This window comes from Glycine soja, chromosome 20 (genome assembly GCF_004193775.1).
Source record: "Glycine soja cultivar W05 chromosome 20, ASM419377v2, whole genome shotgun sequence".
Classification (NCBI taxonomy): domain Eukaryota; kingdom Viridiplantae; phylum Streptophyta; class Magnoliopsida; order Fabales; family Fabaceae; genus Glycine; species Glycine soja.
This window is the reverse complement of record NC_041021.1, coordinates 25,201,682-25,220,673: the sequence shown is the minus strand read 5'-3', so window position 1 is coordinate 25,220,673 and position 18,992 is coordinate 25,201,682. Positions and strand designations below refer to the sequence as shown.

At 37.4% G+C, this 18,992-nt stretch overlaps 1 protein-coding gene across 1 annotated transcript; it reads right to left on the bottom strand.

Moving 5' to 3' along the window:
• Positions 1-11,085: 11,085 nt before the first annotated feature.
• LOC114402871 (isoleucine N-monooxygenase 1-like) lies at positions 11,086-13,794 on the bottom strand. The gene is made up of 2 exons (XM_028365557.1): positions 12,711-13,794; positions 11,086-11,860 (listed from the first exon to the last, which is right to left on the bottom strand). The coding sequence occupies exons 1-2, from the start codon at positions 13,704-13,706 to the stop codon at positions 11,216-11,218; spliced, it is 1,641 nt and encodes a 546-aa protein (XP_028221358.1). The 5' UTR covers positions 13,707-13,794; the 3' UTR covers positions 11,086-11,215.
• Between the last annotated feature and the right edge of the window lie 5,198 nt (positions 13,795-18,992).

The following is an 18,992-nucleotide window of genomic DNA, read 5'->3' as shown; positions in this document are numbered from 1 at the left end:
CTATTTAGAAGGCCCATGTCTATTTTTATCTTTTTGTTCAGATACACTATAAATATTGGTTTTTGTTTTGAATAAAAAAACTTTTGGCATTAGATAAAATTTGGTGAGAGTTTCTCTCTGAGTTCCTTGTTGAACCAATCTCAGACTTATCAAGGTAATCCTTGTGGCGTCTACCCTGACTTATCTTCCTTCACCGAAAGTGGCGTCATCCAAACCTCCGTAGCCTGTATCAAACGATCCGCTCCTACTCGGGTTCACATATCTTCCTTGCATTTTGTATTATTTTATATATCATCTACATATAAATGTAATGCTCCCACTTACCTTTTTGTACTCACAAAGTTCTTCTTCATAGCTAACAAGATTGAACCGTTCAATTATCTTGTTAAAATGAATGCTCCAACTTCTACAAACTTATTTCAATCCATAAATGAATCGTTGAAACTTGTAGACTTTATTATGATTAGATAAGGGTGTGAATCCCTCGGGTTGTGTCATATACACATCCTCTTTTAGCTCACCATTAAGTTAAGCCGTTTTCCACAACCATTTGCCATATTTCATGATCATAGAATGCTACTATAGCAAGAAGAATCTGAATTGATTTTAGCATTGCCACTGGAGAAATTTTTTTCATAATCCATACCTTCCTTTTGACGATATCCCTTGGCAACAAGGCGAGCTTAGTCCATACTGGTCTTATATCCTTTAAAGCTTCAACTAAAAGTCCATACTTTGTTGGTCTTCATTGATTCCATTCTTACAATCCAAGCTTTAGATAGCCTTTTCATAGCTTCTTGGATCATCATCATCATGATAAACCTCATTTGATGTGTCATCTAGGACCATCAAGTTTAATCTATCATGTGCACGATGCGCTCAAGTAGATCTTCTAGAAGGTTCATGCATTGGGTTCATAAGTTGCTAAATTGGCTCTAAGATTGGTTCATTAACCTAATCTTGAACTATAGCTGGCTCTTGAACCACAATTGTTGGAGGTGATGACCTTTGTGGTAACTTTAGAACATTAAAGAAAGGTATCTCAGTTTCCATCTCATAGTCCTGAGTTGTTTCATTGGTTAATTGAGTTTCATCAAGCTCAATTTTTTTACCATGACTTCCTCCTGCAAAGAATACCCTTTCTAAAAATAGATCCTCTTGCAACAAACACTTTATGGACATAAGGTTGGTGTAAACAGTATCCAATAGTTTCTTTGAAACACCCAATGAATCTACATTTCTTAGACCTTACATCAAGTTTTTTTATTTGCAATCTCTTAATGCAAGTGGGACAATCCCAAGCCTTGTTTTGTTTTAGATTCATTCTAGTCCTTTCCATATCACATATGGAGTTGAAGATACTAATTTTGTAGAAACTTTATTTGGCAAATAAGTTACTGCTTCTAAAGCATATATGCACATAAACTTACTAGAAGATCATAGGTAACTTGATTCTCATAGTCAATTAGCATATTATGCATGAGAACAATTCTTAGGTAACAATAACAATCGTCGTAATTGGATCCAACCAATTTTGTTTCAATATTTCTTTAAGTGGAAAATTTCTTAAAACTATGAATGAGTCACTAGGTTGTCAAGTCATTTCTCAAACATATTTTAAGGCAGAATATATCACATATATTTTTCTAAGACATGATGTACCACATACACTTTGAAAAATAATCATATCAAATAAATACCTGATTGTCAAGTGAATCCTATTGGTATCTACAAATTAAATTTAATACTCCCCCGGGCAGTTCAAATGTTTAGTATAAAAAATAATTTCAAAATCAGCATCTCATTATATTAATTAATTATAAGTCTCCTAGTTGTGAGGTCGCTCCTTATTATTAATTAAATAAATAACTTACAACACATGTTTTTATTTTAAGCTACAAGTCCCCTGGTCGTCAAATCGTTCCTTGTAATAAAAAATAATTTTCATCAAATGCCCCGGTTTATTTTCAAATTACAAGTCTCTTGTTAGTCAAGTCATTTCGTGTAATAAAATAAATCAAAACAGTTTGCATCATATGCTCCAAATTATTTTTTAAAACCACAAGTTCCTTGGTATTTAGGTCATTCCTTGTAATTAAACAATTTAGTATATAAAAAAAATTAGATAATATATCACCATATAATAAAACACTTATCGCCATATGTATTGCTATAAAGATTATAAATAACATGCGGAGAAACAAAATTTTGCTCCAAAGATAAGATTTTAATAGTTATTAACAAGATACAACTTGAATTAAATCATTTTAATTTGAAATCTTATTTTTATATTAGTTATTTGGAATATAATTAACTTTTGTTGTCAACTTCTTTGACAAACAAAACAACAAAAATTAAAAGATTTTGGTGCTTCCGTTCTAAGAGAATAACAAGAGAAGTGGTAATTGTGTGTTTTTAATGTCCCGTCTAAGCTAAGGTTCTTCTTATAGCACACATAAGAAACTTCTTATAGGCTCGGTTGTGTTTTGGAATATTATAACTAATCACATGATTTGATCATCATACATATCAACAGAATCTTATGTGTGCTATAATACTCTGTGTTTATATTAATTATGGGGTTTAATATTAAACCGCATAGGTTCAATATTAAACCGATAGTAAATTAATCATAATTAATTTACTAATCAAGATAGCGTCTAGCAACATTAGGGATGAGAATAGGTCAGGCCAGACTTTAAAAGGCCTGAATCTAGCCTACGATGAATTTTTGAGGCTTAAGTCTGGCCTATGACCTATCAAAGGCTTTTATTTTGGCTCAGTCTGACCTTTTTAAAAGTCTAGCCTGGCCTGATAGCCTTTTTAAAAGCCTTCTTCACATTAAATCTTTAATATTCCTTTCCTCTGGAGTAGGAATGTAATAGGAAAGTTAGTAAAAGGAAACATTAACAGGAATAGGAAAACCAATAAAAATAATGAGGAATATAAAGGGGCACATGACTCACACCTAAATTGTAATTAAAGTCTTACTTGATTATAGGAATGGAAGTTATGGAGCAGTAATGTGTAATCAAAGTCGGCTAGTTTTAAAAAAAATAATTGTACCAAAAAAATAATATAAGTATATATTGGTACCCAAAAAATAATATAAGTATATATACATATATATAGGCCGACCTATCAGGCTTATAAGGCTTTTTAATAAGCCTAAGCCTGGTCTATTTAATTTAATAGGCTTTTAAAAAAGCCTAAGCCTAACCTTTTAATTAAATAGGCCAATCCAGGCCAGACTTTATGTAGGCCAGGTCGTAGGCCCTTGTAGGCCGGTCTGGCCTATTTCCACCCCTAAGCAACACTCCTTGACGTTCGAATAGCATGAAGTAACATTTTTTTACCCTCAATAACCAATAGAAGAATAATGCAATATTTCTTTCCATTATTTACACCTCAAGGTTAACTCTAGAGCATAGTATTACTATCAAATTCTAATAAATTAACACATTATATTTAATCATTGAATGACTTAAAAATCTCTTTTCTACTTTCATTCAATTTTCCTGGCTAAGGTCTTAATTCTATCATAGAGTTCAAACTCATTAATTCTACAAGTATTTAATCATACACAATATTTATTCAACTAGTGTCCTAAGGCATTAGGTGTCCTAAATTAAAATATAACAAATAACTTTTAATTACTGTGATAATCTTAGGTAAAAAAAAAACTATTATATTTCTTATTAAGAATCTTCTATTGACATATCAAAGTAACATTAACTATTAGAAATTCTCAATTGAGTCAGTTCAATGATGATATCCATATATACATAATTTATATTGCAATTTAATAAATGAGATCTATTAATCTTTATCCAATAAAGACCATTACATATGTATTGATCTATCCGGATTATTAATGTCCTATTCACAATAATCATATATACAATCAAGAACAATTTAGGTTAAAATTATAAAGGACTTGTTTCTCATTATTATAATCTCTATCATGATAACAAGTCTCTAATTTTAATCAAAGACTTATCAAAATAACAATTTAATAAAACAATAAATATGATAATAAAATAAACTATAATTCTTTAATAAAATTGATAATATGATATATTGAATCTTGGATATACACATCAATCCCCAACACTATCTACTTGCGATATTCTAGTTAGGTGAGACATAAACACCAATAACTTGCAACAGTCATGTTGTTTATGCAAAATCTCAAATAGGGTGTGATATCAAGTTTTCATGTGGTTGGTGTTAGGACTCACGACAGGGGAGAGGAAGAAAACGCCGTAGTACGTGAGGGAAGGGGAGAGATAGGGATGAATGTGGACGAGGGGGAGGGAAGATGCACCCTTATTCGAGGAAGGGAAGAACTCCTCAGACTTAGCTAAACTTTTCATTGATTCCTTTATTACAATGTATATTAGTATTTATAGTGAATGGTAATTGCCTACGCCTGTAACTGCCTAACTAATTATGTTATGGCTATTAGCACGTGTCCACTTACTTAACATGCACGTGCTTTGCTCTATTATTGTTATTACAGTTCAAAGCTTCATTCATGTATCCACGTAGTATTCGTGCAGGTACGGTGGCGTCTTCCTGGTGCGTACTGGCCTCGAGGTGGTTACTGGTATCGACGGGGATGACGGTGCCTGTGAGGTGTCGGTAGTGCTGTCGGTGGTGCTAAAAATACCGCCCTCCCAAAAATCCACCTTGTCCTCAAGGTGGTAGGTCTCGCATAGATCAGGCCATGACTCCCATGATGTATCTTCTGGCGGCTCGCCCTCCCACTGTGTAAGAATTAGCCGAATGGGTGGAGTTGTGGTCTGATCTAGCTTTGAATCAAGGAAACACAATGGTCGTCGTAGGGGTTGCTGGTCTAGAACCTGCAAAGGCCAATCTCCGTTGGTGGCTGGTGGTGGCCCATGATGGGCCCGAAGGAGAGAACAATGGAACACCGGATGTATCTGGGACTCTGGTGGAAGTTGGAGGTGATAGGCCACTTGTCCTATGCATTCAGTAACCTGGAAGGGACCAAAAAATCTTTTGGACAGTTTTGGGTGGCGTTGCCCAGTGATAGACGTTTGACGATCTGGTCACAACTTTACGTACACCCACTGCCCTACCTCAAAGGAGACATTATCGCGTTTCTCGTCTGCGTACCGCTTCATCACCTCTTAGGCCTTCTTCAATTTCTGCTGGAGCTTGGAGTGTAGTACGTGACGCCCTTCCAACACTGCTTGGGCAGCTTCATTCTTAGTCACGCCCTCAACGTGGTCTACTATGATTGGAGGTGGCTTACCGTAGGTGATTTCGAATGGGTTTAATCCCGAGCTAGAGTGTCGCGAGGTGTTATAACTCCATTCTACGAGAGCTAAATATGGGAACCATGTCGTCGGCTGGTCGTGGATGAAGCAGCGGAGGTACTGCTCCAAGACGTGGTTCATCACTTCGGTCTGGCCGTCTGACTGAGGGTGGTAGGCGATGCTCAACCGCAACCTCGTGCCACTCAATCGAAATAACTCTCTCCAAAAGTTGCTCACAAAGATGGGATCTCGATCAGAGGCGATACTCTTGGGAAATCCGTGTAACTTGCAAATGATTTTCATGAATAAGGTTGCAACGTTGAACGCGGTAAAGCCAGTGGGCAAGGCACCCAGATGTACCCCCTTAGAATATCTATCAACCACGACTAGTATAACGGTGAAGCCATGGGATAGTGGTAAGTGCGTGATGAAATCCATAGATAGATCTTCCCACACATTTGCCGGTGCCGGTAAAGGTTGCAGCAAACCAGAGGGGCGCCTATGGATGTTCTTATTTTGTTGGCATGTAACACACTCCTTGATGAAGCGCTTCACGTCCCTTTTCAAACTAGACCAAAAGAAGATGGATTCGATTCGGTGTGTGGTTTTAGCAACACCCAAATGGCCGCCAAGTGGGGTAGCATGGTGTTCAAGTAATAGGCTGGGGATAGAAAGATTATCACTGTTCAGCCAGATCCTTCCTTTGAACAAAATTAAGCCATTATAGAGAGTATGGTCAGGGTGTGCTGTGGGACTATCCTGGATTGATTTTGTTAGTTGCTGGAACTCTAGATTGGCTTCTAATGATTGCTTGATATCATTAAGAAAGTCAAGCTGAGGTATGGAGAGGATGAGCAACTCCTCGACTGGAGAAGGAGCTCTCAAAAGCGCATTAGCCACCACGTTAGTAATTCCAGATTTGTATTGTATTGAGTAATCGTAGCCAAGTAATTTCGAGAGATAATAATGTTGTTCTAGGGTCTGGATCACTTGTGTCATCAGCTCACGAATGCTCTTGTGGTCGGTGAGGATGGTGAACGGCCGACCCAAGAGGTATTGCCTCCATCTCCGGACTGCTGCTACAATGGCATGGAGTTCTCATATGTAGGTAGATGCATGGAGTAGACGAGGGCCAAGACTCTTGCTGAAATACGCCAGAAGGTGTCCCCTTTGCATGAGCACAGCTCCGATGGCGGTACCGGAAGCGTTTGTCTCAATCATGAAGGGTTCTGAGAAATTTGGTAAGGCCAACACTGGGGCGTTTGTCATGGCAGATTTGAGCTGATCGAAAGCCATCTGAGACTCATGCATCCAACCGAAAGCGTCCTTACATAGTAGTTTTGTAAGGGGGGCTGCAAAGAAGGCGTAGCTCTTAATAAACTTCCGGTAGAACCCCGTGAGTCTGAGGAAGGCATGTAGCTCCTTGGCCGTCGTCGGAGATGGCCACCTCACCATGACTTGGATTTTGGATGGTTCCGGAGTCACTCCCTTGCCGGAGACAATATGGCCCATATATTCAATGCTTTCCTGCGCAAACAAGCACTTAGAATGTTTAAGATAAAACTCACCTTGTTGAAGGGTACGAAAGATAGTCTCCAGGTGGTGTATGTGAGATGACAACGAGCTGCTGTATACTAAAATGTCATCAAAAAACACAGTCGTGAACCGTCATAAGAATGGTTGAAGAAGATGGTTCATGGCGGATTGGAATGTTGATGGGGCGTTGCAAAGCCCGAAAGGCATCACCAGGTACTCAAAATGCCCGTTATGCGTTCAAAAAGTCGTCTTCTCGACGTCGTGCTCGTCCATCAATATTTGATGGAACCCCTGCCGGAGGTCCAACCTAGAAAACCAGGAAGCACATCCTAGTTCGTCAAGCAATTCGTCGATCGTGGGGATAGGGAAATGATCTCGAACCGTGACGGAGTTGAGAGCCCGATAATCTACGCATAGCTTCCAAGTGCCGTCTTTCTTCTTCACTAAGAGCACCGGTGAAGAGTAAGGGCTTGTGCTTGGCCTTATCAGTCCCGTAGAGAGAAGATCAGAGACCTGCCGTTCAATCTCATTCTTTTGGAAATGCGGATAACGGTAAGGTCTGACGTTCACCGGAGCTGTGGATGGTTTCAGGGTGATGCGATGAACCACTTGGCGTGGTGGCGGAAGCTGTGAGGGTGTCTGAAAAAGATGATCATATCGAAGAAGAAGGTGCTCCACATATTGGATGGGGTGTTGAGACGTGGGTGAATCGGGTTGCATTGCGGTCATAACGTGCAACTGATAAAAACCCGCAGTCGAACCCATCTGGATGAGGCGCTTCAATTAGGTTGCTGAAGTTGGTTTAGGCCCAACTGCAACATCCGCCTTTAACGATATATCTTGGCCTGAATGATTGAAGTGCATCAAGAACTCGGCATAATCTGTGGTGACCGGTCCCAACCTCTTTATCCAGTCTATACCAAGCACTGCATCCGCCCCGCTTATCGGAAAGAGATGGAATGACACCACAAAGGGGTGGCCTTGTATGGTGACTTGAGTTTTCGGGCTGACCTGATCGCATGTTAACATATCGCCGTTCCCCACCATTACTCGAAGTGGGTGGGTGTCTTGAATTGGAAGACGAAGGAATTGCGCTATTCGAGGTTGGAGGAAGTTATGAGTCCTTCCACTATCAACCAGAATGGTTGGTCTAGCATTCTTAACGGTGCCATATATCCTGAAGGTTTCTGACGAGGGTAATCCAACTAGAGCGTGGAGGCTTATATGTGAGCAATCTGCATTGGATGGGAATTCGTGATTGTCAGTCACGACTGCACCCTATTCATCTTCAAATTCGTGTTCACCAGAATCAGAAGTTGTGGATTGCTCGTCGGCGATGAACAACATCACTCGCCCCTTACACCGATGATTCGCATTCCACTTCTCATCACAATTGTAGCAAAGTCCTTTCTCTCGTCGGAAAGCCATTTCTGCTGGAGTTCGTTGAACAAAAGATGACTTAGGCTTGACGGAGGTGTTAGGGTTATGATTAGGGGAAGGTTTAGGTTGGGGAAAACTTCGTGGTGTTGGAGTTGGTCTATCACGTAACTTTTCCTCCTGGAGCTTAGCTAGGACAGTAGCTTGTAAGAGTGAAATCGGTTGGAGCGCCATTACTTCACGTCGTACTTCAGGATTTAGACTAGAAATGAAACAACTTAAGAGGAATGGAGGAGGAAGGCCTACCACGCGGTTTGCTAAACGTTCGAATTCAGTGAGGTATTCGTTCACTGTGCCTCGCAGCGTTAGCTTGAACAAAGCTCCTTTAGGATCCTCGTAGAACGTCAGGGCAAATCGCGATTCGAGAGCTTGAAGGAAGCCGTTTCATGACGTGATAAATCCATTGCTGAACATCCCCTGGTACCAGCTTAGGGTGACGCTGTCGAGATACAGGGATGCGACGGTGATTCGCTCTTCTTTCGACGTGTTCTGATATTGAAATAGTTGTGTGATCTTAAAGATCCACCCCAAGGGATCACGGCCATTGAATCTTGGTATGTCAAGTTTGATCGCGTTACGTGGATGGCTTGGAGGATTTGCTGGCGTGGTAGTGTTGTTATTGCCGAAATTGAGGAAACGCAGGTGCTCGAGGATCGAGTCAACCTTGCCGGAAAGGTCATTATATCTGTCATTGATGGAAATCTGACTGTTGGTCAGGCGGACGATGGCTTCTTCAAGGTGATCGGTGGTCGTCTTTCTAGTTCCGTGGTCAGCCATGACGATGGTGACGGCAGCAAGTCGGACCAGTTGTTAGGACTCGCGACAGGGGAAAGGAAGAAAATGCCATAGTACGTGAGGGATGGGGAGAGATAGGGATGAATGTGGACGAGGGGGAGGGAAGATGCACCCTTATTCGAGGAAGGGAAGAACTCCTCAGACTTAGCTGAACTTTTCATTGATTCCTTTATTACAATGTATATTAGTATTTATAGTGAATGGTAACTGCCTATGCCTGTAACTGCCTAACTAATTCTGTTATGGCTATTAGCACGTGTCCACTTACTTAACATGCACGTGCTTTGCTCTATTATTGTTATTACAGTTCAAAGCTTCATTCATGTATCCACGTAGTAGTCGTGCAGGTACGGTGGCGTCTTCCTAGTGCGTACTGGCCTCGAGGTGGTTACTGGTTTCGACGGGGAAGACGGTGCCTGTGAGGTGCCGGTGGTGCTGTCGGTGGTGCTAACAGTTGGGAATTTCAACAGTGTTGCCGGAACAAATTCCGCAGCTTTACTCGCAGATGGGAGTATATGTTAGAGGAGGAAAGATGCACAAATGGAAAATGCTGTTTTGGTACGTGACGTTATAGTGCATTTGGAATCTGAGGAACAAAATTGCTTTTAGAGATGCTGATGTAGAGATAGGTCATCTTTTACACCGCATGAAAGCTATATCTTGACAATGGTTTTTGTATAGGAATGGGTCTAAACCAGGATATTCTCTCTCTGATTGGTATATGAATCCAATTCTGTGTATGCATATCTGAATTGGTGAATTATATTAGTTGTTTTTTGGGTGAATATTACAAGTAGAAGTATGGATAGGTCATACACAAAGGACTTAGGCTCGGTTGTGTTTTGGGGAATATGTTTTGTTTTGATGTAATTATATATCTCACTGCACACCTTATACATTGTAAGACTCCTTTCTTATAAATATATATTAATTTGTTGTTAAAATACATTAAAGCCAGTAAAAGAAGAGTATTTTTTCTTTATATTTTATCATTTATTAATTTTTTGTTGGTTGCGTCTAAGAATAAAGTGTTAGATGTATATCTACACAACAATATCTCCATTGGAATAACCCGTGGACCCACATTAACAGTTCCAATAACTTCTTCACACACAATTAAAACTACCACAACTTAATTTGATCAATGAGCACTCTACCATGACCCCTACTTTTTCAGCTACCACAGCCAGGACAAGACACAACACAAGGCCTCCCCATCTTTTACTCCTTGGATTTTGAAAACCAAATAACTAGAAAGAGAGAACTCAGGCCACCCTTAGCAGAACTGACCCATTGCCAGGATTAATTAATCTTAATTGTTTCAACTAAGGTCAAAGTTATTAGTTGAAGAGATTATGTCATCATAATTAAAGATATAAATTCTATTTTATATAAATATCAATACTATTTGTTCGTATTATATAAAAGATGTTAACTTAAATTATTTTAATTCAAGAAAGAATTTGATTGTCCATAATAATTTTATCTAATTTGAGTAAGATTATCTCTTATTATAAAATAAACATGTGGTCTCTATTAAAATTCAATTTCAACTTTTATTTAAAAAAACTTAAATACGAGTAATAGGAAATAGAACAAAAATAAAACAGACGATACTGTAAATAGACATTCTAGAATGTAAGTGTGAATAGCCCCAATGAATTTGGTTGTCTGAATTTATACCCTAATCCAATTCATTCATCTTCCGCGCCTAACTTATTTGCAGTTTTTATATTTTGCATATTGCCAAAACAATTTTATACAAGTTTAATGGTACATAAAAAATGTATTTCTTAGTCCATTATGAACGACCTAAATAACATTAATTACTCACAGAAAGAAAATTTTCAAATTAATATTTACTACCGTACAATCTCAAGCCAAATTCATCAAAACAAAAACTAATTCTAATTCATACACAATTCTCCAACAGCTATTATAAATCCTAAGATTATCTTTGTAAATCCTAACTTGATGTATCTAATTTATCTTATCTTAAAGAAATAACAGCTTATTTTTGAAAAAAGAAATCTAAAACCAAATGTTTATTTTTATTTTTTTCAAAATATATAATTTAAAATAAACAATCCAGATTTGATACTATTAGCATTTCTTGATACCGTATTTAATTCTTATGAATAAAAGAAAAAAAAAGACAAATACTACTTGTCGTGCATGGCATAAAGCTCTGGTGTTAATCTTGGTTTTGCTAGTGCCACAAGTGGGTGGCCAAGAAGAATATCATGATTGTTCTCAGCAAGGTTGATACGTGACACATTGGGTGGTGCAGTCCAAGTGAAGGCTTGAAGCAACCTAGCAAATAGCATCACAGTCATTGTGGTACCAAGCATGATAGCTGGACAACCACGTCGTCCCGTGCTGAACGAAATAAACTTCAAATCTGGCTCCGTCAAAACAACAACCTCACTCTTATTCATTATCAGGTGACGTTCTGGCTTGAACTTGTGAGCTTCGTTACCCCAAACTTTTTGGTTTCGCCCAATTTCTTGTCTACTTAACAATATGTGACTACCCTTTGGGATTAGGTAGTTTCCAACTATTGTGTCTTTGATAGAGACATGGGGAACATTGAAAGGCACAATAGGGTGAAGACGAAAAGCTTCTCTTGCACATGCTTTTATGTAGTTGAGCTTTGAAATGTCGGATTCTTGGACCAGTCTCTCTTTCCCCACTACCTTGTCCAATTCTTCTGTTGCGCGCTGAAGCAACTTGGGTTGGTTTATCATCTCTGCAAGACCCCATTCGACTGCATTTGATGGGTTGTCCACCCCTGCCATCATCAATTCCTATAACACAAGTTTCATTCTAAATTATTACTTCTTTATTATAATTATTGTATAAGAGACAACAATATTTAAAAATTATTGTTATTTTAATTTTTTCAATATAAAAATTATATTTTTTCATATATTTATATCCCTTATAATATTAATGATAGACAACATATCTAGAAATTAACTAATGAAGATATAAAATTAATTTTGTAAAATTACTATTATTTTTTATCTATTTTTTATTTTTTCTTTATTTGTGTAAAACAACTTAAGATAACATTGTGTATGTATTTTTAAACAAGAAATATTAATGGAAATGCATGTAATTAATCCAGTTTAATGAGTCTTATAGTCATAATTGAATGGGTTCTAAATAAATTAGTAATAACTTTGGACCCATAAGAAACAAAAGATAATATTTTATTGATGCTAATTAATTATAAAAAAATATAAGACTATTTCATTGTTAAATTTTTTTCATTTTTAATTAATTGTATGGTTCATTGATGATTATATTCATTTTCTCATTGAAAATAGGTGCATTTAGTTAGCTAGCAATACACTCATTTCTTGAAAACTATCTTTTAAAAAATAATTATTATAAAATAATTGATGTTATAGATAGTCTTGAAATTAAATTAAAATTTATAATAAATTAAATAATTTAATTACTTTTATTAATCTTGATGATGAATTATATAATTAATTATTTCTTGCATGTATATGTACCTATGACCTGCAGAGCTAATACTAAGTTAGTGTGTTTGTACTATTCCTTTCTTTAATTGAATAGCATGTGCAAGCTTAAATGCATGTGAAGGAGAAATAAAAGAAGTGGATAACATATTATTATTATACGTACTATGATTTGTGCCTTGATTTCCTGTGTAGTCAACATCGGGTTATTGTTGGCATCTTTGAGTGAGATAAGGATATCAAGGAAATCCTCTCCATGAATTTTGGACCCTTCATCCCATTCTTTGATTCGCTGCTCAATGATGGGATCATGATACTTGCCCACAGTTTCTATGGCCTTCTTCACCTTGCCCTCATGACCATCTAAGTCAAGTCCCCTCAAGCAAGGGACATAGTCAGAAACTCTAAAGTCATAAATGTATTTAAGCATTGTGAAAATGGCATCAAGATGTTCCACTTCCTCACTACCAGGCCCTCCATCCTTCTTACCCTCCCCAAAGTACCTCCTACTAAAGTTCAATTTCTTCATCACATTGCAACAATAGTGTTGTGCGACATCTCTCACGTTCACAAGGCCAACATTATTATTACCATTCGCAATATTGTTTTTGCAATTGTTGTAGATGTGAAATACAAGGTTGTTGGCTTCCTCAACCCTCTTATATTCAAGTCGTTGGTGGGAGGTGGTGGACAACAAATCGTTACCAACAATTCTCCTCATTTTCTTCCATTGTTCCCCAAAGGGTACAAGGGTTGTGGTGAGATATCCGCGACTAATAAGAGTAGTGGTCATGCTTGTGGGTCTAGAAGCAAAATTAGCATCTTGTTTTCTCAAGAATTCACAAGCAATGGTGGGACAAGTCACGGGAATAACATGGACATTTCCTAGTTGGATACATGCAATTTCGGTGTTCATTTCATTCATTAATTTTTGTATCCACCGGAACGTAGGCCTATTTGCAACCATTTCAGGAAGGTTACCGATTATAGGCCATGGTTTGGGACCGGGGGGTAAGGGTAGTTTTTGTTTCTTGGTTCTTTTAAACAAGTGAGGACCAAAGCCTTTGAGAAAGGTTATGCAAAAAACTACAATAATAATCAAAGAAGTCCACAAGGCCTGAAGGTGAAGGTGGGACAACAAATGAATAGAGGAGTGATCCATTGGAAAATAACGGCAAGATTTTTCCTTTGGGTTGTGTTCTAAAGATTAGAGATCTAAAACTGGATGATTGTTTCTGCTGTGGTGATAACCAATACGGTGGAGCACATATTTATAGAGTTTCCAATTCACCTCTGCACCTCTCTATTTAGATAGGGCTTTTCTTACACGTTTCTAGCGTTGGAAAATTGTATGCCAAAATCCATTATGTAAACGTGGCGAGAATGCACAAATTACAGTTTCATCTCTCTTGCGTATTCATTTTTTTATGCTAAAATACCTGTATTTATTTTGACCTATAATTAAATGATATTTCCTCCAGTCTTAAATATAAAAAGAAAAAAATTAATTAACACTACCTAATAAAGCTAATTAAACACACTTAATTACATCAATCCCAATTAAAAATTTAATATTTTCCCAATTTACTCTTTTATTGGAACTTAGTATTAAAAATAAAAAAGAGTCATACAAACTAAAGAGTATTTTAAAGATAATAACATTAAATGAGATAAAATTAAGTAGAAGAAACAAGGAAAAAAAAGTCAAGATCATTGAGATTGAAATAAGCAGTTAAATGTTTGTATGTGACCAATTCTTTTATCATGTGTGCATAATTGGTGCTGGAGTTGTGGTGGTGTGACAGTTTTGGTTTCATACCCTAAGACAGAGATAGTTAGTTACACCAGCAGTTGTAATGTATCGATATGAAATAGCTAGCAATTTTATTCTTTTTAGGTATATGTTTGGTTTGACACCTTTGCTCCTAAATTAAAAAAATAAAATTGTCACCTATTTCATATCAATACATTGCAACTGCAATTGCTCATGTAACCATGTATGACTATGCTAGGATGTGAAACAAAACTGTCACACCACAATCCCAACACCTATACTATTTGTAAAAAATAATTTATGACAAACCAAAAAAATTACTTGCTGAGTCGCGAACAATGTCGCTTTCTTTAAGACGTTTCGTGGTACTGTCAAAAATTGTGTAAGGAGACTATCAACCACGAAGTCCACAGGATAAAACAGCCCACATCACTGTATAAGATTCCCACTGCACTGAAGAAACCTTTCTAGAATTACACCTTCTTGTATGACTTGAAAAGTCACTCTAAAGCTACCTGAAAATATGACTTGAAAAGTCACTCTAATAGCCAACCGAAAATTTAGTGCGACAGAAAGAAAGAGGGAGAAGTTTGTCGGAAATGCATCGGTTGAGATTTGGGAGGGAGAAAGAAAAGTTGAGGAAATGCTTCTCAACTGGGACAAGAAAAAATGAAGAAAGGGACTCTCTATATATAGGGAGTGAAACACTATTCAAGTGTTTACCCTGAGCGATGTGGGACTTGAAGCTTTTTTTTCTCTTTTTTTTTTCAAACTTTCACCCATTGTCTCCTTTGTTCTAACAATCCCCCACTTGAAATTTGAAAAGAAGATTTTCAAGGATTTCATAAAATTGTGCATAAACAAAGGTGTCATACAACTTGAACCTTTGCATAGTGAGTAAGATTCAGATTTTACTAGAGTGACTCGAAGTCTTGAACTCTATCTCCGACATCAAACCACACACAATCTTTTCATAGGTGTATTCTATAAAGCTCGTGCGTTAAAGGCCATGCACATCTATCCCGGTATAGTGAACGCTCTAGAAATTTTTGCCCAAAATTTCATATGAAGCGGTCCCCACTTCCACATTCACATAGGTGAGTCTATCAAGAGTACTCCTGACCTAGGTACTCCACTCAACATAGAGTATAGATCTCATTAAGAATTAAGAATTTTTTCATAACTCATCCTCTTGTTACTTCAGGAATCATGCTGCTTTCACTTATAACAGCATGTTCATCTCATATCACTTCATAACTTGTTATTACCCATTGAACCTAGTTCTTGGGATCTCTAGTCATTTAGATCGGGTTACCATCATGAATGATCATCGCAGTAAGGGCGATAGTCTCATTCTTTTAGAAGTGTTATGGACTTTCTCTCTAGCTAATCCTTTCGTCAAATGATCTGCTAAATTATCATCAGTGCGTACATGATCTACTCTAACAACTCCTGTTGAGAGTAATTCTCTAACAATGTTGTGCTTACAACGTATCTGTCGTTTCTTACCATTGTAATAACGGTTCTCAATTTTTGCAATAGCCGCAGTATTATCGCAATGGATCAACACAGCTGGTATCGGTCTTTTCCATAAAGGAATCTCTGCAAGTAAGCTTCTCAGCCAACTTGCTTCCTCACTAGCAGTTGCTAGTGCTATCATATCAGATTCTGTTGGATCAAGTGGCCTCAGAATAATTAAGAAGGGGGGGGGGTTGAATTAATTATTAACGAACCTTTACTAATTAAAAATTTACTCTTCTAAGGCTTTTACTATGTTGTTAAGTAAATGAAGAATAGAAAATAAACTTAATCAAAAGTAAAAGCAGGAATTAAAGTGCACAATGGAAAATAAAGAGTGTAGGGAAAAAGAAAACAAACACAAGAGATTTATACTGGTTCGGCAACAACCCGTGCCTACATGCAGTCCCCAAGCGACTTGGGGTCCTTGAGATTTCTTTTCAATCTTGTAAAAATCCTTTTACAAGCAAAGATCCACAAGGGATGTACCCTCCCTTGTTCTCTTTGAACAACCTAGTGGATGTACCCTCCACTAGAACTGATCCACAAGAGATGTATCCTCTTTTGTTCTCAGTCAACAACCCAAGTAGATGTACCCTCCAATGAGTTAAGACAAAGTTCTCAGGCGGTTAAACCTTTGAAACTTTGTGAATGGGGAAACAAAAGAAATCTCAGGCGGTTAGTCCTTTGAAATCTTTTGTTTTAGGGAAAGGGAAGAATCAAATGAATTCTCAGGCTGTGTTGTTTTTAATTCTTTGACAAGGGAGAAGGGAGACACAAGAATTCAGGCGATTAGTTCTTCGTTCTTTTGGAAAAAGGGAGAAGAGAGACACAAAAAGAATTCAGGCGGTTAGACCAATGAACACACATTCATAGGCTCTACTTGCGAGTTTAACCCTCTTGGGGTTTGGGATCCTTACATAGGCCAGACATCCCCAAGTTCTCAAATAGGAAAAATTTGGTTGTCTTTTCTTTAATATCTCATAGGGAGATGTCTTGTTTTTTGATTTGGGGATTCTATTTAGCACATAACAAACAGTTAATAAAATTTCGTCCCACCAAAAAGATGTTGCACTAGAACTCAACATAGTAGCTACAACTAATTCTGTAAAAGTTTTGTTCTTTCTTTCAGCTTTACCGTTCATTTCAGGTGAATATGGAGCAGTCGTCTCATGTATGATTCCATGCAAATTATAAAACTCATTAAATAAACTAGAATCATACTCTGTGCCTCTATCACTTCGAAGTTTCTTAATTTTCTTATTGAATTGATTTTCAATTTCTGTTACATATAACTTAAACATGTCAAGCGCTTCACTTTTATTTTTCATAAGATATGCATATGTATAATCAGAGCAGTCATCAATAAAAGTGATAAAATATCGTTTTCCATTTTTGGTCAATGTTCCATCAAATTCGCATATATTAGAATGTATTAAATCCAATGGCTCAGATTCTTTAACTACTGATTTATGTGATTTCTTAGTTATTTTAGATTGACTGCAAAAAACACATTTTTCAAAGTGATTTGAAGATAGCTTTGGAATAAAACCTAAGTTACTCATGTTAGATATGCAACGACTATTTATATGACAAAGTCTAGAATGCCAGATATTAAAATCACACAACATGTAAGCAGAAGGAGAAACTTTATCAAGATTCAATTTGAACATGCCATCAGTGGCGTACCCTTTCCCTACAAATACCCCATTTTTGGTCAAAGTAAATAAATCTGCACCTATGGTCTGAGTAAACCCAGCCTTGTTTAAAAGAAAACCAAAAACCAGATTCTTTCTCATCTCTGGAGTATGCATCACATCTTTGAGGATCAAAGTCTTTCTAGAGGTAAACTTCAGTTCAACATCTCCAGTTCCAGCAACAATAATGGTGTAGGAATCACCCAACAGTACTTTCTTATTTTCAACATTCGTGTATAGCACGATCATAGCAGACGTGGCGGGAGGCGCCAGTGTCTACCCACCATCCATCTGATCATCCAATCATATTGATCTCAATTATCATAGCTATGTATGGCTCTTGAGTCATGTTAGCCTAGGGAGAACTTGTCATTGAAGGATTTCTGCATTTACATGCCATATGTCCTGCTTTGCCACAATTATAGCAGAGGAATGGTTCACCAGGATTATTCTTGGCAGGTGGATGTTGTCTAGCATATTGGACCCTTAGGGGGTTCTTGTTGCGGTTAGAGGTATTGTTCACATTGCAGTTCTGATTCTTAAAGTTTTTGCCAGTAGGCTTCAGAACTGCACCTGTGTTCTTTCTTTTGGTGTTGTTGTGAGACACAACCAACACTTCATCTTTCTGATCTTGTTTGCGTGCCTCTTCCTCAATGCGCAGACGTGTGATCAGAGACTCCAAAGGGAATTCTTTGGTCTTGTGTCTGAGAAGGTTTTTGAAATCCTTCCAGCCAGGAGGCAGCTTATCTATGATGACAGTAACCTGAAATTGCTCATCCAAAGACATACCCTCTGATATGATATCATGAGAAATTTTCTGTATCTCATGGGATTGAGACTTTACTGATTTATCATCAGTCATTTGATACTTGAGCTAGCAGCTAACAACATACTTTTTAGTCCCAGCTTCCTCAGTATCATACTTCTTTTTCAAAGCCAGCCAAACTAATTTGGCAGACTTATATGGGCTATAATAATCATAAAGATCATCAGCTAACCCATTCATAATGAAATTCTTGCATAGGTAATCATTTTCATTTCAGAGAGCTAATTCCATAGTCATTTTATCCTTCACTTCCTTCTCAGCATCTTCAGGTATCACTGGAATATCAGTGTTCAAAACATAGGCAACTTTCCTCATAGTTAAAGAAAACATCAACTTTTGTTGCCAATGTTAGAAATGATACCCTTCAAACTTAAAAGGTTTGTTGAGGTCATTGTTGTTCGAGCCAGTAATATCTATGGTAGCCATGGCAGAACCGAAACACATCTTAAAATTGTTGTAAAAAATAATTTATGGCAAATCGAAAAAATTACTGGCTGAGCCGCGGACAATTTCGCTTTCTTTAAGACGTTTCGTTGCATTGCCAAAAATTGTGCAAGCATACTATCAACCACGAAGTCCCCAAGATAAAACAACCCAGATCATTGTATAAGATTTACACTGTAGTGAAGTCAC

Bases quoted from the DNA above. Each gene is read 5' to 3' on its own strand.
- LOC114402871 (XM_028365557.1), bottom strand. From the start codon at position 13,706: ATGGATCACTCCTCTATTCATTTGTTGTCCCACCTTCACCTTCAGGCC. The intron at 11,861-12,710 runs GTACGTATAATA...CTTGTGTTATAG, and splicing joins AAATCAAGGCACAAATCATA to GAATTGATGATGGCAGGGGT.